Genomic DNA, 19,981 nt, shown 5'->3' on the forward strand with positions numbered 1-19,981 from the left:
TTACAAAACAAAGTCAAGCTCTAAATGAAAAAGTAGATGGGATTTGCCTATCAAATTGAAAATCCATAGAATTGTTTGTGCAGAGAATTTGTCTGCATCCAGTCAACAATCAACTGTGTAGAAATACTATAAAATTATGTTGAACCACACCAACACACCATGGCTTAGCTGTATTTTAAAATCAACTCAGTGAAATCTTTGGATTTTGCAAACGGAGTCGTATCGCCTTGCTTGTCTGCAATGTACAGCACTACAAAGTTCATAAATGTTAGTTTTGATTCCATACTTTAAGTCTGTTAGAGGAAAAATGTTATGATTGAACATAATGCAATCAGAGAGATTTTGCTTCCTAATGAAAGTAGCTCCCATGATCCTCTTCCCAAGAGAGTAGACCTTTAAGCATTCAAATTTAGAGAAGATATAAATTTGGGTTACAGTGCACAGAGTTTAAATGATCATGTGAAACAAATCTACCCCACCCTTCAGAGTTCTGTGTTTTAATCTTTTGGCTCTGTAGGCAACTACACAGTGGTTATTTGCACAATTCCAACAGTAATACACCCAGTCATAAACCATATATTTTAAATTAAAGCAAAGATACAAAATAGGATAAATACAGAAAACTTATTAGATTATTACATGATGTTCCCATAGACATAAATGCAAAGGTCTAGGCTCTAAATGCTTGCAAAATTAATTGCCTGCATTTCAGAAAACATTTCTAATTCACAGCAGTATTTACATAAAGCTATATACCAAAGCAATCTGAAACACAATGATGTTATCTGAACACACAGAAAGAATACATTTCTTTATCAAATGAACAATCTGCAGCTGAGATGTGGCAGCTCACCTTTCTAATAGCAACTGTTGAGGCAAAAACAGGTCTGCATTCAGTGTCTGTACAGTGATCAATATGATCAGTGTGGGTTTTGGGCTTTTAATGACAGCATGCTCCATACAGCCTGACACACAAGCGCATAGGTATCAGGACTCAGAATGTTACAGCTCAAGAGCGAAGCTATGTAATAAAACACCCGCTTCCAACCCATTTAACAAATTTTCCAATGTATTCATAATATTAGACTGAGAGAAGCTACATGGACCAGAGTAGCAGTTTGGAGTTTTGGCATGATATTTGCACGTTTGAAAATCTAAAAATGGTTGCAAAATATCTATCAGAAGAGCCAGTCAAGTTACTGGCCTTATAAATGCTACTGAAACAGGCTTGTTCACTACCTATCAAGGCATCATGATTCTTTACTTACAAAATAAACCAGAGTCACTGCTGCTAAGGTATCTAATGTAATACTGTAGTACCTCACATTAAATCAGCAGCATAAGAATTTTACTTCATCAAAATTCTACAAGTATGTAAAACATAATGCTCTCAAGTAAGTTATTGCTTGGTTACATACAGGCTCTTATACATAGTGCCCTCCATAATGTTTGGGACAAAGATCCATTATTTATTTATTTGCCTCTGTAATCCACAATTTGAGATTTGTAATAGAAAAAAACATGTGGTTAAAGTGCACATTGTCAGATTTTATAAAAGGCCATTTTTATACATTTTGGTTTCAACATGTAGAAATTACAGTTGTGTTTGCACATAGTCCCCCCCCCCCCCATCCCCCCCCCCCCCCCCCCCCCCCCCCCATTTCAGGGCACCATGTTAGGGACACATGGCTTCACAGGTATTTGAAATTGCTCAGGTGTGTGTAATTGCCTCGTTAATGCAGGTGTACGAGAGCTCTCAGCATCCAGTCTTTCCTCCAGTCTTTCCATCACCTTTGGAAACTTTTATTGCTGTTTATTAACACGAGGACCAAATTTGTGCCAATGAAAGTCAAAGAAGCCATTATGAGTGAGAAACAAGAATAAAACTGTTATAAAGACATCAACCAGACATTAGGCTTACCAAAATCAACTGTTTGGAATATCACTAAGAAGAAAGAGAGCACTGGTGAGCTTACTAATCGCAAAGGCACTGGCAGGCCAAGGAAGACCTCCACAGCTGATGGCAGGAGAATTCTCTCTATAATAACGAAAAAAAACCAAACACCTGAGGGACGGATCAGAAACATTCTTTAGGAGTGAATTTGTCAATGACCACTGTCCGAAGGAGACTTAATGGACAGAAATAGAGGCTACACTGCAAGATGCAAACCACTGATTAGCCGCAAAAATAGGATGGCCGGGTTACAGTTTGTCAAGAAGTACTTAAAAGAGCAACCACGGTTCTGGAAAAAAGTCTTGTGGACAGATGAGATGAAGATGAACTTATATACGAGTGATGGCAAGAGCTAAGTATGGAGGAGAGAAGGAACTACCCAAGATCCAAAGCATACCACCTCATCTGTGAAACACGGTGGTGGGGGTGTTATGGCCTGGACATGTATGGCTGCAGAAGATACTGGATCACTTATCTTCATTGCTGATACAACTGCTGATGGTAGTAGAATAATGAATTCTGAAGTGTATAGACACATCCTATCTGCTCAAGTTCACACAAATGCCTCAAAATTAATTGACTGGCGGTTCATTCTACAGCAAGACAATGATTCCAAACATACTGCTAAAGCAACAAAGGAGTTTTTCAAAGCTAAAAAATGGTCAATACTTGAGTGGCCAAGTCAATCATCTGATCTGAACCCAATTGAGCATGCCGTTTATATGCTGAAGAGAAAACTGAAGGGGACTAGCCCCCCAAAACAAGCATAAACTAAAGATGGCTGCAATACAAGCCTGGCAGACCATCACCAGAGAAGCCACCCAGCAACTGGCGATGTCCATGAATCGCAGACTTCAAGCAGTCATTGCATGCAAAGGATATGCAACAAAATACTAAAAATGACTACTTTCATTTACATGATATTGCTGTGTCCCAAACATTATGGTGCCCTGAAATGGGGGGACTATGTATAAAGACATGGTGAAATCAAAATGTATAAAAATGGCCTTTATTAAAATCTGACAATGTGCACCTTAACCACATATGATTTTTTTTCTATTACAAATCTCAAATTATGGAGTATAGAGGCAAATAAATAAATTATGGGTCTTTGTCGCAAACATTATGGAGAGCACTGTAGCTAACTGCTTTCCAAAAGTCATCGTATCTTATTATTTACAAAATACTGTACCATATGAAAATGTTATGGCTGTTTGTGTTTGGGCTCTTATCTGATCCTAGATCTACACAATTTTGCTTTTTGAAACTGCCGCTGACTTTAGGAAATTGTAATGAAGTACTGGGTTTCTGAAGCTTATAAAACAGTCCGTCCTCTCAGCACAATAAAACTGCATTGAACAATTAGTTTCGAATAATAGGCTAGACGAGTCTGTAATACCTTTAAATTTTATGTCTCACAATGCAAGCATTACTATCCCATGCATAAACTCAACTAAACACACCAGAAGCAGTCATGAGTGTAAAGTCATGAATTTAATAGTTATAACAATCTGGTCTAATATGCATGATAGGATAGCATTGTTGGAACCAAACTGCATTGAATACTTAGCCTCGATGGAACCGCCGACATTGTAGTATTTGGTATATTGTGTGAGTAATGTCACAATTATATCTGCTTAATTCTTCAAAGCTAAAAGCTTTTTAATGTCTACATAACAAATGCAGTATGGAAAAGACCCATACTAACCCCATGCCCACACATTGAAAAGAAACTCAAGAAACTCTTAATAAATTCCAAACCTGTTCACAATTGTCACTAGAATGAGTAGCCCAAGATACATTTGCTCAGAATTCTGTATTACGTGTAAAAACCACGACTTGATACCAGAAATGCAATAAACCAGGTAATGCAAATATTGGTTCTGCACACAACACGGTATGCACCATTTAATGAGTTTCTTGTAAAACTTTGATCAAGTTTTACGTGTGAGACTCGTAATAGAAGCTTCTGCTCTTTGCACAGTTCGGTCCCAAACCAATTGATTGTTCAGGGACAATTAAAGAGTATAAAAAATATTAGATTAGTAATACTTTGCTAGATTAGAGATGCAACATTAAATGATTATGAATCAGCAGTGAGGCCAGGCACAGGATGCCACCTATTTCAGAAATCCAGTAAAAAAAGTTATCCTGAAGATTCTCATTTCCGCATTATGTCTTAGCTGCCTGTATACCTGTGTTTGCTTCTATCAATGAAGATGAACAACTTATCACCTGAAGAACACATTGTACAAAATGAGAAAGCAAGGTACACCAAGAAAAGGAGAGAATACATTTGATCTTTGCTTTTGTTATTTTGCCATTGCAGACTTTTTTGAAAGAAAATAAGTGGAGAAATCCTTAGCAAATGTCAGTGATGCTCCTGAACTCCACCCAGCACCCCAGCCTGTCTGTGGGAGAGTGTGAATCATATTGCTCATCTCTGGTGGACAGAGATAAAGCCAGCATGGGAGAATGATCTGCAAGAGGCCAACCCGTCATTTTGGAAAGGCCAATACTGTTGTCACTATGGTAAGAAGCACAACCTAAGAGAGGCAAAAAGCAAAGCTCAGAAGAAGGGAAGATGGTGAAGGAGAGAAGGAAGCTGGCCTTCAGTTCCAAGGAGGCCAATTTCATGTAGGGATTTTTGTTGTGAGAATACCAGATGTTGCCAGGAGAATAGTAATGTTGACTGGGTGAACAACATACACTTGCAATGAGGATATGACTACAAATTCCTGCCTTTTTTAAAGATGGATTATGCAGCTCCTGATGGGATTGAATTGGGGCTATGGGCTTTCCTGAGACAGTCCGAATGACTGAGAGAAATCTATTCTGCATTTTGGGCACGGGTAGGGACATACGTCACCATCGCTGGTCGGTCGTGGGAACTAGCACGGAGATTTGACCTGAATGTGAATGAAGAAAAGTCGTAAAAATGAGCCACAGATTTGGTAACCTAACTAGATCTGTAACATGGCAAGGATCAAAATGGTCTTATTTACTGCGATGTAATCATTAAGATGATTTGGTAATTTTGTGTTTTCTGTCGACATGCAACAATTAGTCAGATAAGTTATTCTGGTGTGAGAGGTGGGGCTCTACAGAGCTGATAACGTTTAATAGGTAGCCTCAGTCTGCAGAGCCAAATGATTATAATATTTGAATGTAATAAAAAACAGTCAAAACATTTCATGCACCCTGGATATTGAGCCATGACTGCAGAAAACACAGAGCATGAAGAGATAATGCACCAAAACACCTTAGCTAACACACTAACAAACCACCAGGTCTATTCCCCATTTGGTTTCATGTAAAACATAAAAACAATTTCATATTCCATTTAGATACCTTCCAAACCAAATTCTTTATTCTTACATTATTCAGCTTATTGGTAAGTTTATTTATATTCACAGCAGAACCTTTTAAAGAAAGGCTTCATTTCTAAATACTGTTGAAGGGAAACATGGCTGAAAGCCTGCACACTGGATTAAATAGCAGAAAAGTCAGCAACCACTGAAGATCAAAAAAAAGCGCAAAGAGCTGATCATTCTGCAAAACGACGATAGAAATACATTCATCGGACAAGGTTCAAAGCCGATGTCAATCTGTTGTGAGGACAGACTTAAGTCACACTTATGGTGAATGCAATTAATGGACAAAGCAACTTCGGTAGGCAAGTATGTTGCTACTAAAGAGCCTGTCTCTGTTAGCAACACTTGTAACAGGAATTTCTCTGAGACTGGCTGAGTTCAATTGGCTGCTGCACTTTTCTTGGCTTGATCTGGTGGAGCTTGTTTGTTGGTATAATTGTTACCACCTAAATGTTGACCTTGCACTGTACATCAGCAAGCACGTGGACCTTCTGGACCTAGTTGAAGACAGGAGGAATAGCAATCCAGAGGGTCAGCAATATTTCTGCAAGATTGAAAAGCATGAAATACATTTTTAATTAACAGAAACAAGACACAATATACCATTATAAAGAGTAAAAGCAGTGGATTCAGAACAGTAAGCGACTTTGGAAAATACGAAATCAACTATTTTTTCTGGTCTTTATGCTTTTTTTAGACAATTAAAAATAGTTTGCATACCATATAATAATCTTTCCAATTGCTTGAATTATTATGCTTAAATCATTTTAAAAATGTGATATTAAATGATATTAAAACCTTTACAGTGCATTCATTATGTGCAGTATACACTTGATATTTTTCGTTTACATTTTTGCTTCTTGTCCTAATTAAGGATATGTGCATAAGCAGTCAAGGAGTTAACAAGCCAGGGCTGGATAAACAATATTACAGTTTAAATGTTTTAAAATATAACATTTTTAGTCAACTCATCCCTGCTTTAAAAAAAACTATAGACTGAATTGAATGGATTTTAAAAAACCATGAATGCATTTTGACTTTTTGCTTTTACTATTCACTATTAGTTAGTTAATAAATCTCTGTTGTACTAATGGAACACAATTAATTATTTATTGCAACTTGTTATTGTAGCACTCTTGCAATAAATCTTTCCTCTTAAAATAAAAAAAAGTTTAATTCACATCAGCAGTAACAACTATCATCCAAAAGGCAACCCGTGTGCTAAATATTTAATGTTATTTGTTGTTTTAAGATTTGTAATTTGGCAATAAAAGCCGGTAACACAATATTATCCTACCATGCATTGGTGAAGCTTGGCTTCAATTCAACTTAGATAGAGGAGATAAAATTACCTCTTTTATTCAAATGCAAATTAACTAGAATTTATATAAGGAATTAATCCATAGGCCAAATGAGCAATTTCAGATAGACCATCGGAATGAGAAATGATACAATCCTCACTTTGGAGCTGTGCTGAAAGAGAGTCACTGCAGGTATGACACTTCTTCCTATTCCTACCATCTATGAGGCAGGGTCTCCCAGTTGCAACACACTTTAACTCCCCTTCCCATATGACCTTTCTGTCCTGGGCCTCATCCACTGTCGGTGAGGCCAAAGGCAAATTGGAGGAACAGTACCTGATATTTTGCTTGGGCTGCTTACAACATAGCAGTATGAGTATTGATTTCTTTAAATTCAAGTAACCCTTGCATTCCCTCTCTCTTGGTCCCTCCTACACCCTAGTCATCCTACTAGTTTCACTGCCGTCCTGCTGAATTTCACCTTTTCACTTTCTAGTTTTACTCGTCTTCACAGCAACACAGGACCATTGTAGGCTCCACCTTTCCTTGATCATTTTCATACAAAAGCACTAGTAGAGAATACAAATAACTCTGAACTTTATAAACCAAATCTGCGGGTGACAAGATATAAGAAATATCTAAGGAAGTGACCAGAAACAAAACCTATGTATAGGATTTTTCTAGGAGCAATTATTTAAACAGCATTAAGATTTAAATTCTTAAGATTATACATAACATCAGCATAATATGTACTACAAATCTATGCTGTTATAGTCAAGGGTTTTACAGGGTTATAAACTGGGCATTAGATGATGTACATTAGGTCCAAGAATTAATTGTGCACTTGTAAAACTAATTACTTTGTGATTCAGCCACGTCCCTTAACTGAATATCCACTTAAATAATTTATCTACTTCATAATAAACTCAAAGTACGCTTATTGCGACTTTAATTGCATTTGGGTAGTCATGGTACTTAATGTGAAGATACAGTGCCCTCCATAATGTTTGGGACAAAGACCCATCATTTATTTATTTGCCTCTGTACTGCACAATTTGAGTTTTGAAATAAAAAGAAATCACATGTGGTTAAAGTGCACATTGTCAGATTTTATTAAAGGGTATTTTTACACATTTTGGTTTCACCATGTAGAAATTACAGCTGTGTTTATACATAGTCCCCCCCCATTTCAGGGCACCACAATGTTTGAGACACATGGCTTCACAGATATTTGTAATTGCTCAGGTGTGTAATTGCATCCTCAATGCAGGTATAAGAGAGCTCTCAGCACCTGGTTTTTCCTCCAGTCTTTCCATCACCTTTGGAAACTTTTATTGCTGTTTATCAACGCGAGGACCAAAGTTGAGCCAATGAAAGTCAAAGAAGCCATTATGAGACTTAGAAACAAGATTAAACTATAAGAGACATCAGCCAAACATTAAGCTTACCAAAATCAACTGTTTGAAACTTCATTAAAAGGAAAGAGAGCACTGGTGAGCTTACTTATCGCAAAGGGACTGGCAGGCCAAGGAAGACCTCCACAGCTGATGACAGAAGAATTCTCTCTATAATAAAGAAAAATCCCCAAACACCTGTCCAACAGATCAGAAACACTCTTCAGGAGTCAGATGTGGATTTGCCAATAACCACTGTCTGCAGAAGACTTCATGAACAGAAATACAGAGACTACACTGCAAGACGCAAACTACTGGTTTGCTGCAAAAATAGGATGGCCAGGTTACAGTTTGTCAAGAAGTACTTAAGAGAGCAACCACAGCTCTGGAAAAAGGTCTTGTGGACAGATGAGACAAAGATTAAGTTATATCAGAGTGATGGCAAGAGTAAAGTATGGAGGAGAGAAGGAACTGCCCAAGATCCAAAGCATACCACCTCATCTGTGAAACAGGGTAGTGGGGTGTTATAGAAACATAGAAATTAGGTGCAGGAGTAGGCCATTCGGCCCTTCGAGCCTGCACCGCCAATCAATATGATCATGGCTGATCATCCAACTCAGTATCCCGTACCTGCCTTCTCTCCATACCCTCTGATCCCCTTAGCCACAAGGGCCACATCTAACTCCCTCTTAAATATAGCCAATGAACTGGCCTCGACTACCCTCTGCGGCAGAGAGTTCCAGAGATTCACCACTCTCTCTGTGTGAAAACAGTTCTTCTCATCTCGGTTTTAAAGTATTTCCCCCTTATCCTTAAGCTGTGACCCCTTGTCCTGGACTTCCCCAACATCGGGAACAATCTTCCTGCATCTAGCCTGTCCAACCCCTTAAGAATTTTGTAAGTTTCTATAAGATCCCCTCTCAATCTCCTAAATTCTAGAGAGTATAAACCAAGTCTGTAGATGCTTATGCATGCAACCAAATATGTAGCTACCTCATTATCATATTGACACTCCCACCTTATGTAGTATAACTGTAGTATCTGCATGCACCCTCCCCCTGTAGGTTGCAGTACGTGTGTAGACCAGTTGTGGTCAGTGCTGGGACGTGTGGATGTAGTGTCTTAATAAAGACTTAGTGAAGGACTAAGGACTACGTCTAAGCTCCTTTACATGGTGTCAGAACCTTTTAATCTGCGCCTCTCGTATATCGGGTTTTATTTTGCCTTTTGAGTGTGTGTGTAGTGATGGCTTCGTCTTGTCGCAAGCCTACCCCGTTAGTCTTTGATGCCGACATCGCGGAGCGATGGGACACGTTCGTCATGGACTACAACCATTATGTGAATATTGCACACCGTAATGACCCTGCTGCTGTCAAAGCATCGCTGCTATTGAATCTCGCTGGGCCCGATGCTATGAGGCGGGCTCAGTCGTTTGTGTACCGTCCAGCGGTCCTGGGCGAGGATGACCAGATTGCTGAGCCAGCCGAGTCTCCTGACGACCCGGTGTGTCTGTTGAGGAAGTTTACAGAGATTTGCGACCTTCCTTCGAACCGCATTTTGGAGCGGGCTCGTTTCTTTTCTCGCAAGCAACAGCCTGAGGAACCTGTGGAATGTTTTATTGCCGACCTCCGCTATCTATCCCAGCGCTGTCGTTTTGGTGAGTTGTGTGACCAGCTCACGCGGGACATGTTAGTTACTGGCATGCTAGACCAGAAGTTGCGGGCTGATTTATTACGGAGGCCTGACCTCACGTTGAACGAAGCTGTGCATGCTTGTCGCATTGCTGAGGTTGTTACTCCGTTTTGTGGGAGAGAGGATCTGGGAACCGTGCCGTTAGCGTGGCTGCTCTGTCTGTGCCGCGGCGGCCACCAAACAGTTTTAACCCACAGCCTCGCCCAGTTCCTGCCCCTCATCCTCAGAGTGTCAGGAAGTGCCCCAATTGTGGGTATGGACATTTGCCACAGTCTCCGTGCCCTGCTTATGGAAAAGCCTGCAACTATTGCAGAAAACAGAACCACTTTGCGGTGGTATGTCGTTCCCGTGGGAACACCGCTCAGCCTCCTCGCCAGGTGTTTAACAATCTCCAGAGGATTGAAAGTGTCCTTGATTCTCAGTACATTGAGGAGTCAGCCCCCGAGTCAGACTCCAGCATCTCTATGGGGGATGCCAGTGTTTACGCTCTGCTGCACAACCAGACTCGACTCCCTGATCCATCGGTGCTTGTTACTGTTAATGACAAGACCTTCACTGCGAAATTGGACACGGGTACCAAGGTCAGCGTAATGTCAACATCACTCTTCCACCAGATAAGGTCTAATGAAAGTTTGACTGCAGACCGCTCTGTGCTCCGAGCGTACGCAGGGGAGGGACTGACACCTGTGGGGAGGGTAACTTTCCACTGCAAGCTACAGAAGACATCTCGTGACCTGTCGTTTTTTGTGTTGGATTGTGATTGTGTACCTCTGCTGAGCAATCAGGCATGCCAGGATCAGGGTCTGGTTGCTTTCGACAGCACAGTCCATGAGGTGAGGGTGGCGTTGGACCCTGTCTCTGAATACCCTGACCTCTTTGATGATCAGCTCGGTAAGCTGCCGCTTGTATATAAAATTACTATTGATTCCTCCATAACTCCTGTGTGCCGTCCGTCTCATAGGGTTTCTTTCGCGATGAAAGACAAAGTTAAAGCAATGCTGGACAAAATGGTAAACTTGGGGGTGCTAGAAGCTATCAGTAAGCCCGCTAGCTGGGTGTCTACGATGGTTGCCACTATAAAAAAAGGGAAGAACGAAATTCGGGTCTGCATCAACCCGAAGGACTTGAACACTGCCATTAAGCGGCCCCACTACCCTATGCGGACAGTCGAGGATGTTGCTGCCCAGGTTGGTCAAGCCACCGTATTTTCAGTTCTTGATGCCAGGAGTTCGTTTTGGCAGATTCCACTGCACAGTCAGTCAACTGACTTGACAGCTTTTGCAACGCCATTTGTGAGGTACAAGTTTTTAAGAATGCCTTTCGGGATAAGCTCGGCTAGCGAAGTCTTCCAGCGCTCCATGGGGCAATTGTTTGCCGGGCTACCATGTGCCATCATTGTCGATGATATCCTCGTGTATGGTCGGGATGTCATGGAACACGACCGAAATCTCTGACGGGTCCTCGACCGGGCTCGCCAGATAAACCTCAAACTGAACCCGTCCAAATGCAGGTTCCGGTTGTCTGAAGTGTCGTATGTCGGCCACATCTTTACCTCTCGTGGTAGCCTGACCCAAACAAAACTGCTGCCATCTCCGAGTTCCCTGCACCTGTTGATCTTGTGGCCTGAAGCCTGACCCCAACAAAACTGCTGCCATCTCCGAGTTCCCTGCACCTGTTGATGTCGCTGGCCTGCAGCGGTTTCTCGGGATGGTAAACTATCTGGGCAAGTTTGTTCCGCGTCTCAGTGAGCTCAGTGCGCCGCTGCGCCTCCTGACAAAGAAGGATGTTGCCTGGTCGTGGAGTCTGCAGCACCAACAGTCATTTGACACTTTGAAAAAAAAATGCTGGTCAACACTCCGGTTCTCCGGTTTTTCGATCTCCGACTCCCAATTGTGGTGACCTGCGATGCCTCTCGTTTTGGTCTCGGTGCAGCCTGCATGCAACTTTGTGATGGAGATTCTCTGCTGCCTGTCTCGTTTGCCTCTCGTACCATGACGGACATGGAGCAAAGGTATGCTCAAATTGAAAAGGAGCTCCTTGCTGTGGTGTTTGCTCCAAGTTCCGGGACTTTCTCTTTGGGGTTCGGTTCACGGTGGAAACAGACCACCAGCCGTTGGTTACGATATTAAACAAACCTATTCATGCTGCCCCGGCCCGTCTGCAGCGGATGATGCTACAGCGGTTCGAGTTCAACATTGTGTACAGGAGGGGTACCGAAATGCATGTTGCCGATGCTCTGTCGAGGGCACCTCAGTCCTCCTGTACCCAGCATCCATACGAGCAGGAAGACCTGCACGTTCTGAATGTGAATTTTGTCCCTTCAAAGCAGCTGCGGTGCCTGCTCGAGCACACTGCTGCTGACCCTGACTTGCAGCAGCTGTCTGCTGTCATTATGCGCGGGTGGCCCCACAAGCCCAACTCTCTGCCTGCTGGCGTGCGCCCATTCTTCCTGGTTCGGGATGAGCTTGTGGTTCGGGAGGGTATCATCGTGAAAGGTCACAAGGTGGTGATCCCTGCCTCGCTCTATGATGCTTACTACTCTGCTGCTCATTTGGGGCATCCGGGCGCTGACGCTACCGTTGCTCATGCTCAAGGGCAGTACTATTGGCCTGCCATGGCCAAGTATATCAAGGCTCGAGTCGCGGTGTGCTCCGAGTGCAACTCCATGGCCCCTCACCAGCAGCGCCAGCCCCTGTTGCAGCAGCCGGCCCCTGACATGCCCTGGTCTTCACTGGCTGTGGATATTTTTGAGTGGCGTGGGAAGCACTACCTGGTGTTTGTGGACTCGTATTCATCCTGGTTTGAAGTGGACCTTCTTCCCACCATCACATCGGAGATGGTCATCGGCAAGCTGCGACGTCACTTTGCTGCCTTTGGTTCCCCGGTCAAGCTCCAGACTGACAACGGCCGTCAATTTACAAGCGCTGAATTTGCTGCCTTCGCTACCAAATGGAACTTTACTCACTTTACTAGCAGCCCTGAATTCCCTCAGAGTAACGGCCTGGCTGAACGTGCTGTGCGCAGCGCGAAGACGTTGCTGGAGCAGTCTCGCTTGTCAAACTGCGATTTTATCAGGGACTGTCAGAGATGGTGTTTTGGGTTCACCTGCTCAGCGGCGCATGTCCCGTGTCCTCCGGCCACCAATGCCAATCGCTCAGCAGTCGCTGGTCCCGGTGGTACGCCACCCTGAAGCGGTCCCCGCCGTATTTCTCAATGCCACGAAATCCAGTGCTGGTCCCACGACAAGTCTTGCCGCCCCCTACCCCCCCTCACGACGGGTCAGGTTGTCCGTTTGCAGACACCTACCGGGTTTTCCAAGCTTGCCACTGTAGTAGGGGTGGCGGACTAGCCCCGTTCCTATTTTTAGTAGACTACGAGGGCACTGTGTACCGTCGCAGTCGCCAACATCTGTTAGCTGTCCGAGAGCCTGCGCCCCCGCTTCCATTCCCGGAGCCTCCCTCTCCGTGGCTCGACTCTCCTCCTCGGATTGTGCCGCCTAATCCTATTGTTGTTCATGCCCCTACCGTGCCTCTCACGGTGCCTCCTGGTTTCAAATACTCGGCCGGTGCGTCTCCTCCACGTCTTTCGCCTACTGGTTCTTCTTCTTCTTCTTCTTCTTCTTATCCGCCTCGGGAATCGCCACCTCGCAGTCCACCGGTTTCTGGCCAGTCCCCTGTTTTTCTGTCTGATCCGCCGTCCCCTCATTGTTCTCCGCCTCCGCCTTTCTCTTTGGGGGAGGGGAGTGAGGGTGAGGGTGCTGTACGGACCCGCTCAGGTAGAGTTGTCCGCCCCCCTGATCGGTATGGCAACTTTGCTTAATATTGTGCTGTTTGATTAATTGATACTGTTACTATGTTGCAGGTTTGTATAATTACGCTGCTGCTGTTTATTCTACGGGAAAGGATGTAGATGGTTATGCATGAAACCAAATATGTAGTTACCTCATTACCATATTGACACTCCCACCTTATGTAGTATAACTGTAGTATCTACATGCACCCTCCCCCTAGGTTCCAGTACGTGTGTAGACCAGTTGTGATCAGTGCTGGGACGTGTGGATGTAGTGTCTTAATAAACACTTAGTGAAGGACTAAGGACTACGTCTAAGCTCCTTTACAAAGTCTATCCAGTCTTTCTTCATAAGATAGTTCTGACATCCCAGGAATCAGTCTGGTGAACCTTCTCTGCACTCCCTCTATGGCAATAATGTCCTTCCTCAGATTTGGAGACCAAAATTGTACGCAATACTCCAGGTGTGGTCTCACCAAGACCCTGTACAACTGCAGTAGAACCTCCCTGCTCCTATACTCAAATCCTTTTGCTATGAAAGCTAACATACCATTCGCTTTCTTCACTGCCTGCTGCACCTGCATGCCTACTTTCAATGACTGGTGTACCATGACACCCAGGTCTCGCTGCATCTCCCCCTTTCCCAATCGGCCACCATTTAGATAATAGTCTGCTTTCCTGTTTTTGCCACCAAAATGGATAACCTCACATTTATCCACATTATACTGCATCTGCCAAACATTTGCCCACTCACCCAGCCTATCCAAGTCACCTTGCAGTCTCCTAGCATCCTCCTCACAGCTAACACTGCCCCCCAGCTTAGTGTCATCCGCAAACTTGGAGATATTGCCTTCAATTCCCTCATCCAGATCATTAATATATGTTGTAAATAGCTGGGGTCCCAGCACTGAGCCTTGCGGTACCCCACTAGTCACTGCCTGCCATTGTGAAAAGGACCCATTTACTCCTACTCTTTGCTTCCTGTTTGCCAGCCAGTTCTCTATCCACATCAATACTGAACCCCCAATGCCGTGTACTTTAAGTTTGTATACTAATCTCTTATGTGGGACCTTGTCAAAAGCCTTCTGGAAGTCCAGATACACCACATCCACTGGTTCTCCCCTATCCACGCTACTAGTTACATCCTCGAAAAATTCTATAAGATTCGTCAGACATGATTTACCTTTCGTAAATCCATGCTGACTTTGTCCAATGATTTCACCACTTTCCAAATGTGCTGCTATCCCATCTTTAATAACTGACTAGCAGTTTCCCCACTACCGATGTTAGACTAACTGGTCTGTAATTCCCCGTTTTCTCTCTCCCTCCCTTCTTAAAAAGTGGGGTTACGTTTGCTATCCGCCAATCCTCAGGAACTACTACAGAATCTAAAGAGTTTTGAAAGATTATTACTAATGCATCCACTATTTCTGGAGCTACTTCCTTAAGTACTCTGGGATGCAGCCTATCTGGCCCTGGGGATTTATCGGCCTTTAATCCATTCAATTTACCCAACACCACTTCCCGGCTAACCTGGATTTCACTCAATTCCTCCAACTCCTTTGACCCGCAGTCCCCTGCTATTTCCGGCAAATTATTTATGTCTTCCTTAGTGAAGACAGAACCAAAGTAGTTATTCAATTGGTTCGCCATATCCTTGTTCCCCATGATCAACTCACCTGTTTCTGACTGCAAGGGACCTACATTTGTTTTAACTAATCTCTTTCTTTTCACATATCTATAAAAACTTTTGCAGTCAGTTTTTATGTTCCCTGCCAGTTTTCTTTCATAATCTATTTTTCCTTTCCTAATTAAGCCCTTTGTCCTCCTCTGTCCTCAACGAATTGCTGTCGGGAATCTGTCCTGTATTTTGACCGTTTGTCCCTTATTTGGGAGTGAGAAAGTTGGCAACCCTATCCATAACATTACTCAAATTAACTGGACTATTGATTGCATCCCTGCCCCTTGAGTTCAAAGCACAAATCTGGACACAAATATTCAAGCCTTTGTCGTACATGCTGCTGTTTGCTTGGTTAATGTTTGAGTCTTCCTGCAAAGGCTGATTGCAACTGTTTGCACTCCACATTTAATACCATTACTCACTTTCATATTTGAAATGTTTTCCAATGCAAAGTATTTTGCAGGTAAGTCCTTTCATGACATTAAAATGCCATGTCTCTCTCTAGCCTTTGGTAAGATGCATTTGGTGAGATCTCAGCGACTTGGCTGCTGTTCCAAAATTGAGCTGTTAATGCACCAGTATTGAATTTCACTGATATTGGGAAAACATTGTCCATTTCTTACCTGTTCAGCACCCATAGAGGACAATCCTGGTGTTGGCACAGAGGTCATTGAGGTCATGCTAATCTGCCCTGACATCTGATTCATGTTGTTCATACCAGCAGCATTGGTTGCCATAGAAACACTGATATTCATGTTGTTGCTGTACATGCTGGTGTTTGCCTGTTGTCCAAACTGTGGTGGGGACGGCTGTGAAAACATGCTATATTAGAAGAGGGGGAAAACAAAAATCATGTATTAGATAAAGTACATTTCCCTAAAATATATACAACTTGGGTCTGTGAGATCTGCATCCAACCAGATCCCACTACTGGCCACATCTTCCCATCTCCAACCTTTTCTGCTTTCCGCAGAAACCGTTCCCTCCACAACTCCCTGGTCAACTCGTCCCTACCCACCCAGTCCACCCCCTCCCCAGGAAATTTCCCCAGCAACCGCAGTAGATGCAATACCTGTCCCTTTACTTCCCCCCCTCGGCTTCATCCAAGGACCCCAACAGTCAGTGAGTCTTACAAAGGGTGGCACACTTTTCATACAGTAGACAACAAGGGCACTCCCTGCCAAACCTTTGAGTCACAATGAAGGTGCTTACACTTTCACTCTTCGATCCACATTGATGCTTTAATCAGATCCAGACTGAATTACTCCACCACTCATCTGTGGACTCTCCACAATGGATACACACTTGCTCAAAATGGAAAACCCATCCCATACAAAATTTCACAGGTCAATCAAGCTTGGCCTCATTAAACTACACTGCTCCTTACCTCACCTATCCACATAAACCTTGGTTCATTTTAAATGGCAAACTGTGCAGTAGAATAGTTAGATATAACAAAGACTTCAAAGCAACTAAACAGTTTTGCAAAAATCTCCAACAATTGATTTTTAAGTCACACAACTTCAATCCCACTCTTCTCCATCACAGAAATAATTACAGCCCTTAATAATATCCCCCCCCCCACCCCCCAAAAAAAAAGTATATGGGTTAAATTGAACAGCTAACATACTCAAGGGGTTGTTATGTAAACACCGTTTACTTTCCTCCATGATTCAACCACTTAACAAAAGCACATATTTTGGTCTGCAAAATTGTAACCGAAGTAAGACTTTTTCTTAATCTTAGAAGTTAGAAAGATTAAAAAGACTCAATTTATTGCAAATCCCACCTCAGATGTCCTGAATGTGATGGTGAAAGTATTTGCATTCATCTGTTTTCCCACCCTCCCTCTGTAATGGAAGCATGAAGATGGTGAGAAAGTACCTGTTTCCGTTCATGCTTCCCTGTGGCCAGCCATTAATCTCAGAAGGTGACTGGTAGGTGGGTGTAGGTTGAGACTGCTGTATCATTGAACTCTGTGTATGGCTCATCCTTGGGGACATTAATGGGCTTTGGGGGGTGGTAGCCCCAGCAAATCCTGTATCAGACTGCTGATTCATTCCTGTGATTGAACAAACACCATCAAGCAATTTTGAACTATATATAGTTTAAAGAACAATTTTATAATATTTACTTTATGCATTTAAAAAATATCAACATTTCTCCTTCGATGACAATGAGCAAAATTGACAAAAGTGTCAACCACTTGTGAGCAAAAGTGGATGACACTTTTTATCCCTCTTCACTGCACACAACCAATTAATTTACCATGAGGAATGAAAGCCAATTAATAATTTTTAAAAATGCATCCATTGCTGTAGTTACATTTTGGCTCTTTCCTCAGAAATACCTTGGTAAAAAATTGCAAATTGAAAGCAACAAACAACAAAATACAATCAGACCTATATTCTCAATCGTTTAATGAATGCCAAGCACATTTAAAAAATGAATTTTTATATTTTAAATTGATGTATCCACATAATGAAATATAAAGAGCTTGCTTGAAATTAATACATGATATCTCATATCTGTCACAATGCAGTCAGTAGTTTATTCTGCTCTGTTTAACTATTTCTCACAGCAATGAGGAAATTGTCATTTGCCTCTTCATTATTGGCATAAACATTTACATTTTTTCATTTGGTTCCATTAAAAATCTCCTGTACACAATCGCAGTAACAAATTCCCTTGAGCATCTGTCTGGTGGTAAATTAGGAATTTAGAAAGATGGACACAAGCAGGAATTAAATGATATACGTTAATGTGACGATTAATTCCCAAAGAACTCACAAAAAGGGAAGTGAATGAATGTAACTAAAAAGCATTTATTTTTCATTATGCCAACATTCAGTTCCTGCAATTTAATTTTGAATTTTTTTTAACAGCGTCATTAAAAACCTCAAACCAGCTTTGTCACCCATGCCTTTTTCATGCATCATAAAAGGTAGCTCAAGGTGGACACATGGTTATAAATTATTGCCACTATCATAGAAGGTGGACTCCAACAAAATTGTTAGGTGTTGATAAAGTGTCTCCTTTAAGCAGCCCCCTGTAGGAGAGGACACGCATCAGTTCTCAGGCTTTCTCAACCTACAAGACTGTGCCGTGTCATATACTTCATTTACCTCATATGTTAGCAGAAAATGTGAGTTACTGGTGGAATATTTCCTGAAGTTAGATCAATTTTGGAATTTGCCAGTTAAGTTTTCTAAACAGCCACTACTGAGCAACAACTTCACATGTGAATAACATCCATGAAATTGTCTTATAGATATGGGGCACATTTAGAAATTATATCTCCTTAGTAGTATTTCAAAACAACAATGCACAGAATTTACATCTGTGGATCCTATGTGCCAATGGATGTCAAATCAATAGGGTACCGGGATTGGGGACGAGAATATTGGATGAACTAAATCAATTCCCATTCTTTCTTTTTCTGTAACATTTAATTAACATTAAAATGTTGCATGCAAAAATGTTTAGTTCATTTTTATTTCCATTATAAGATTCTATGGCTACATTTATAACAGGAAGTTTATCATAATTATAACACCAGTCATACTATGCAGACAAGAGCAGAAGTTTGTTACTGCCAATCAACAAAAGAGAGGTTTACAAAACCATTGAATTAGCTACACTTGGGGCTGTAAAATCCGACCACCAATGTTTACAGCTCAATTTTGTGGGTAAATATATGACAAGATGCGTGAAAGCACTCCTATTAAATAACGGTCATTTTTTTCTGCCATAAAAAATAACGTTAGAAGTCTCATGAGAGTTTTCTTCACAAGGAGAATAACTGTATTCACATTATCCTTTGAATACTCACAACATAGATTATTCTCAATAACAAAACCATACAGAACATTAACCTCGCGAATAAAGTTTAAATTAGGCATCTAGGTTCAAAAGATAAATTAATAGCGAAATTAAATATCTCTGAAATTTGTTCTAACGTTTAATTGTTTAAACTGATTTAATTATTACATCACAAATATGTAACTAAAGCTTTTATAGGCATATAAAGTATGACCCCATGAAATGTTTCACAGTAATTCAACGTAAATCAATTCTGCTCAATCAAGTTTACAAATTTGTAAATTACAATGTTTACTTTAACAACAAAATACTACTCAGTTTTGCAAGTCTAGTAGTTCATTGCAAAAATTCTACTGAATCCTGTATCAATGTACTGTCAGTAAGCAAAACGTCATAAAAATCTCCTCGTTGTTGAAAATACATAATCCAACTACTTTGGATTCTTAAAACTAATGACGACTTGTAAGAATGATAATGACCAAGGCTGTCAGCATTGAAGATTCTGTGTTCATTTGAGTTATGTGATGTTTAATACAACGTAACACTATTTAGAATTTGCACATGATGTAATATTATTATCAAAATATTGAATAATCTACCACAGGAATGGTTTATGTAGAATTAACTGGTGAAATGCCAGGTATTTGAGGGACTAACAATTGACATCAACCTAAGTGTAACTTAAAATGTAAATTGGTTCAGGTTCTATTGAACCTTTACTAGTTGCATCAGATGAATAAAATTTACTCCCTCAGAATGGCTTTCCCTAACAAAACAATAATGCAATCAGAGATTTATTGGATCTGCATTATGTATTAATTTTACATAAAAGATTACATTTTGCAAAATATTAGATAACAATTCTCCACCAGTCAACAGAAACAATTCACTAATAAATTATGTCAGTGTCCAATTAGGATGAGCAGTAAGGCATCCATAATATAAATGCCCGCCTACATATTGGTGACTGATAA

General features: G+C 41.6%; 1 protein-coding gene across 1 annotated transcript in view; it reads right to left on the reverse strand.

Moving 5' to 3' along the window:
- Positions 1–1,653: 1,653 nt before the first annotated feature.
- The window catches only part of ncoa2 (nuclear receptor coactivator 2), a 301,026-nt gene continuing 282,698 nt past the window's right edge, over positions 1,654–19,981 (reverse strand). The window contains 3 exon segments of the mRNA XM_055634454.1: positions 1,654–5,825; positions 15,809–16,007; positions 17,070–17,247. Of these exon segments, the coding sequence (XP_055490429.1) occupies positions 5,775–5,825; positions 15,809–16,007; positions 17,070–17,247 (428 nt within the window). The 3' untranslated portion in view covers positions 1,654–5,774.

Source organism: Leucoraja erinacea, chromosome 4 (genome assembly GCF_028641065.1).
Source record: "Leucoraja erinacea ecotype New England chromosome 4, Leri_hhj_1, whole genome shotgun sequence".
NCBI classification, from domain to species: Eukaryota; Metazoa; Chordata; class Chondrichthyes; order Rajiformes; family Rajidae; genus Leucoraja; species Leucoraja erinaceus.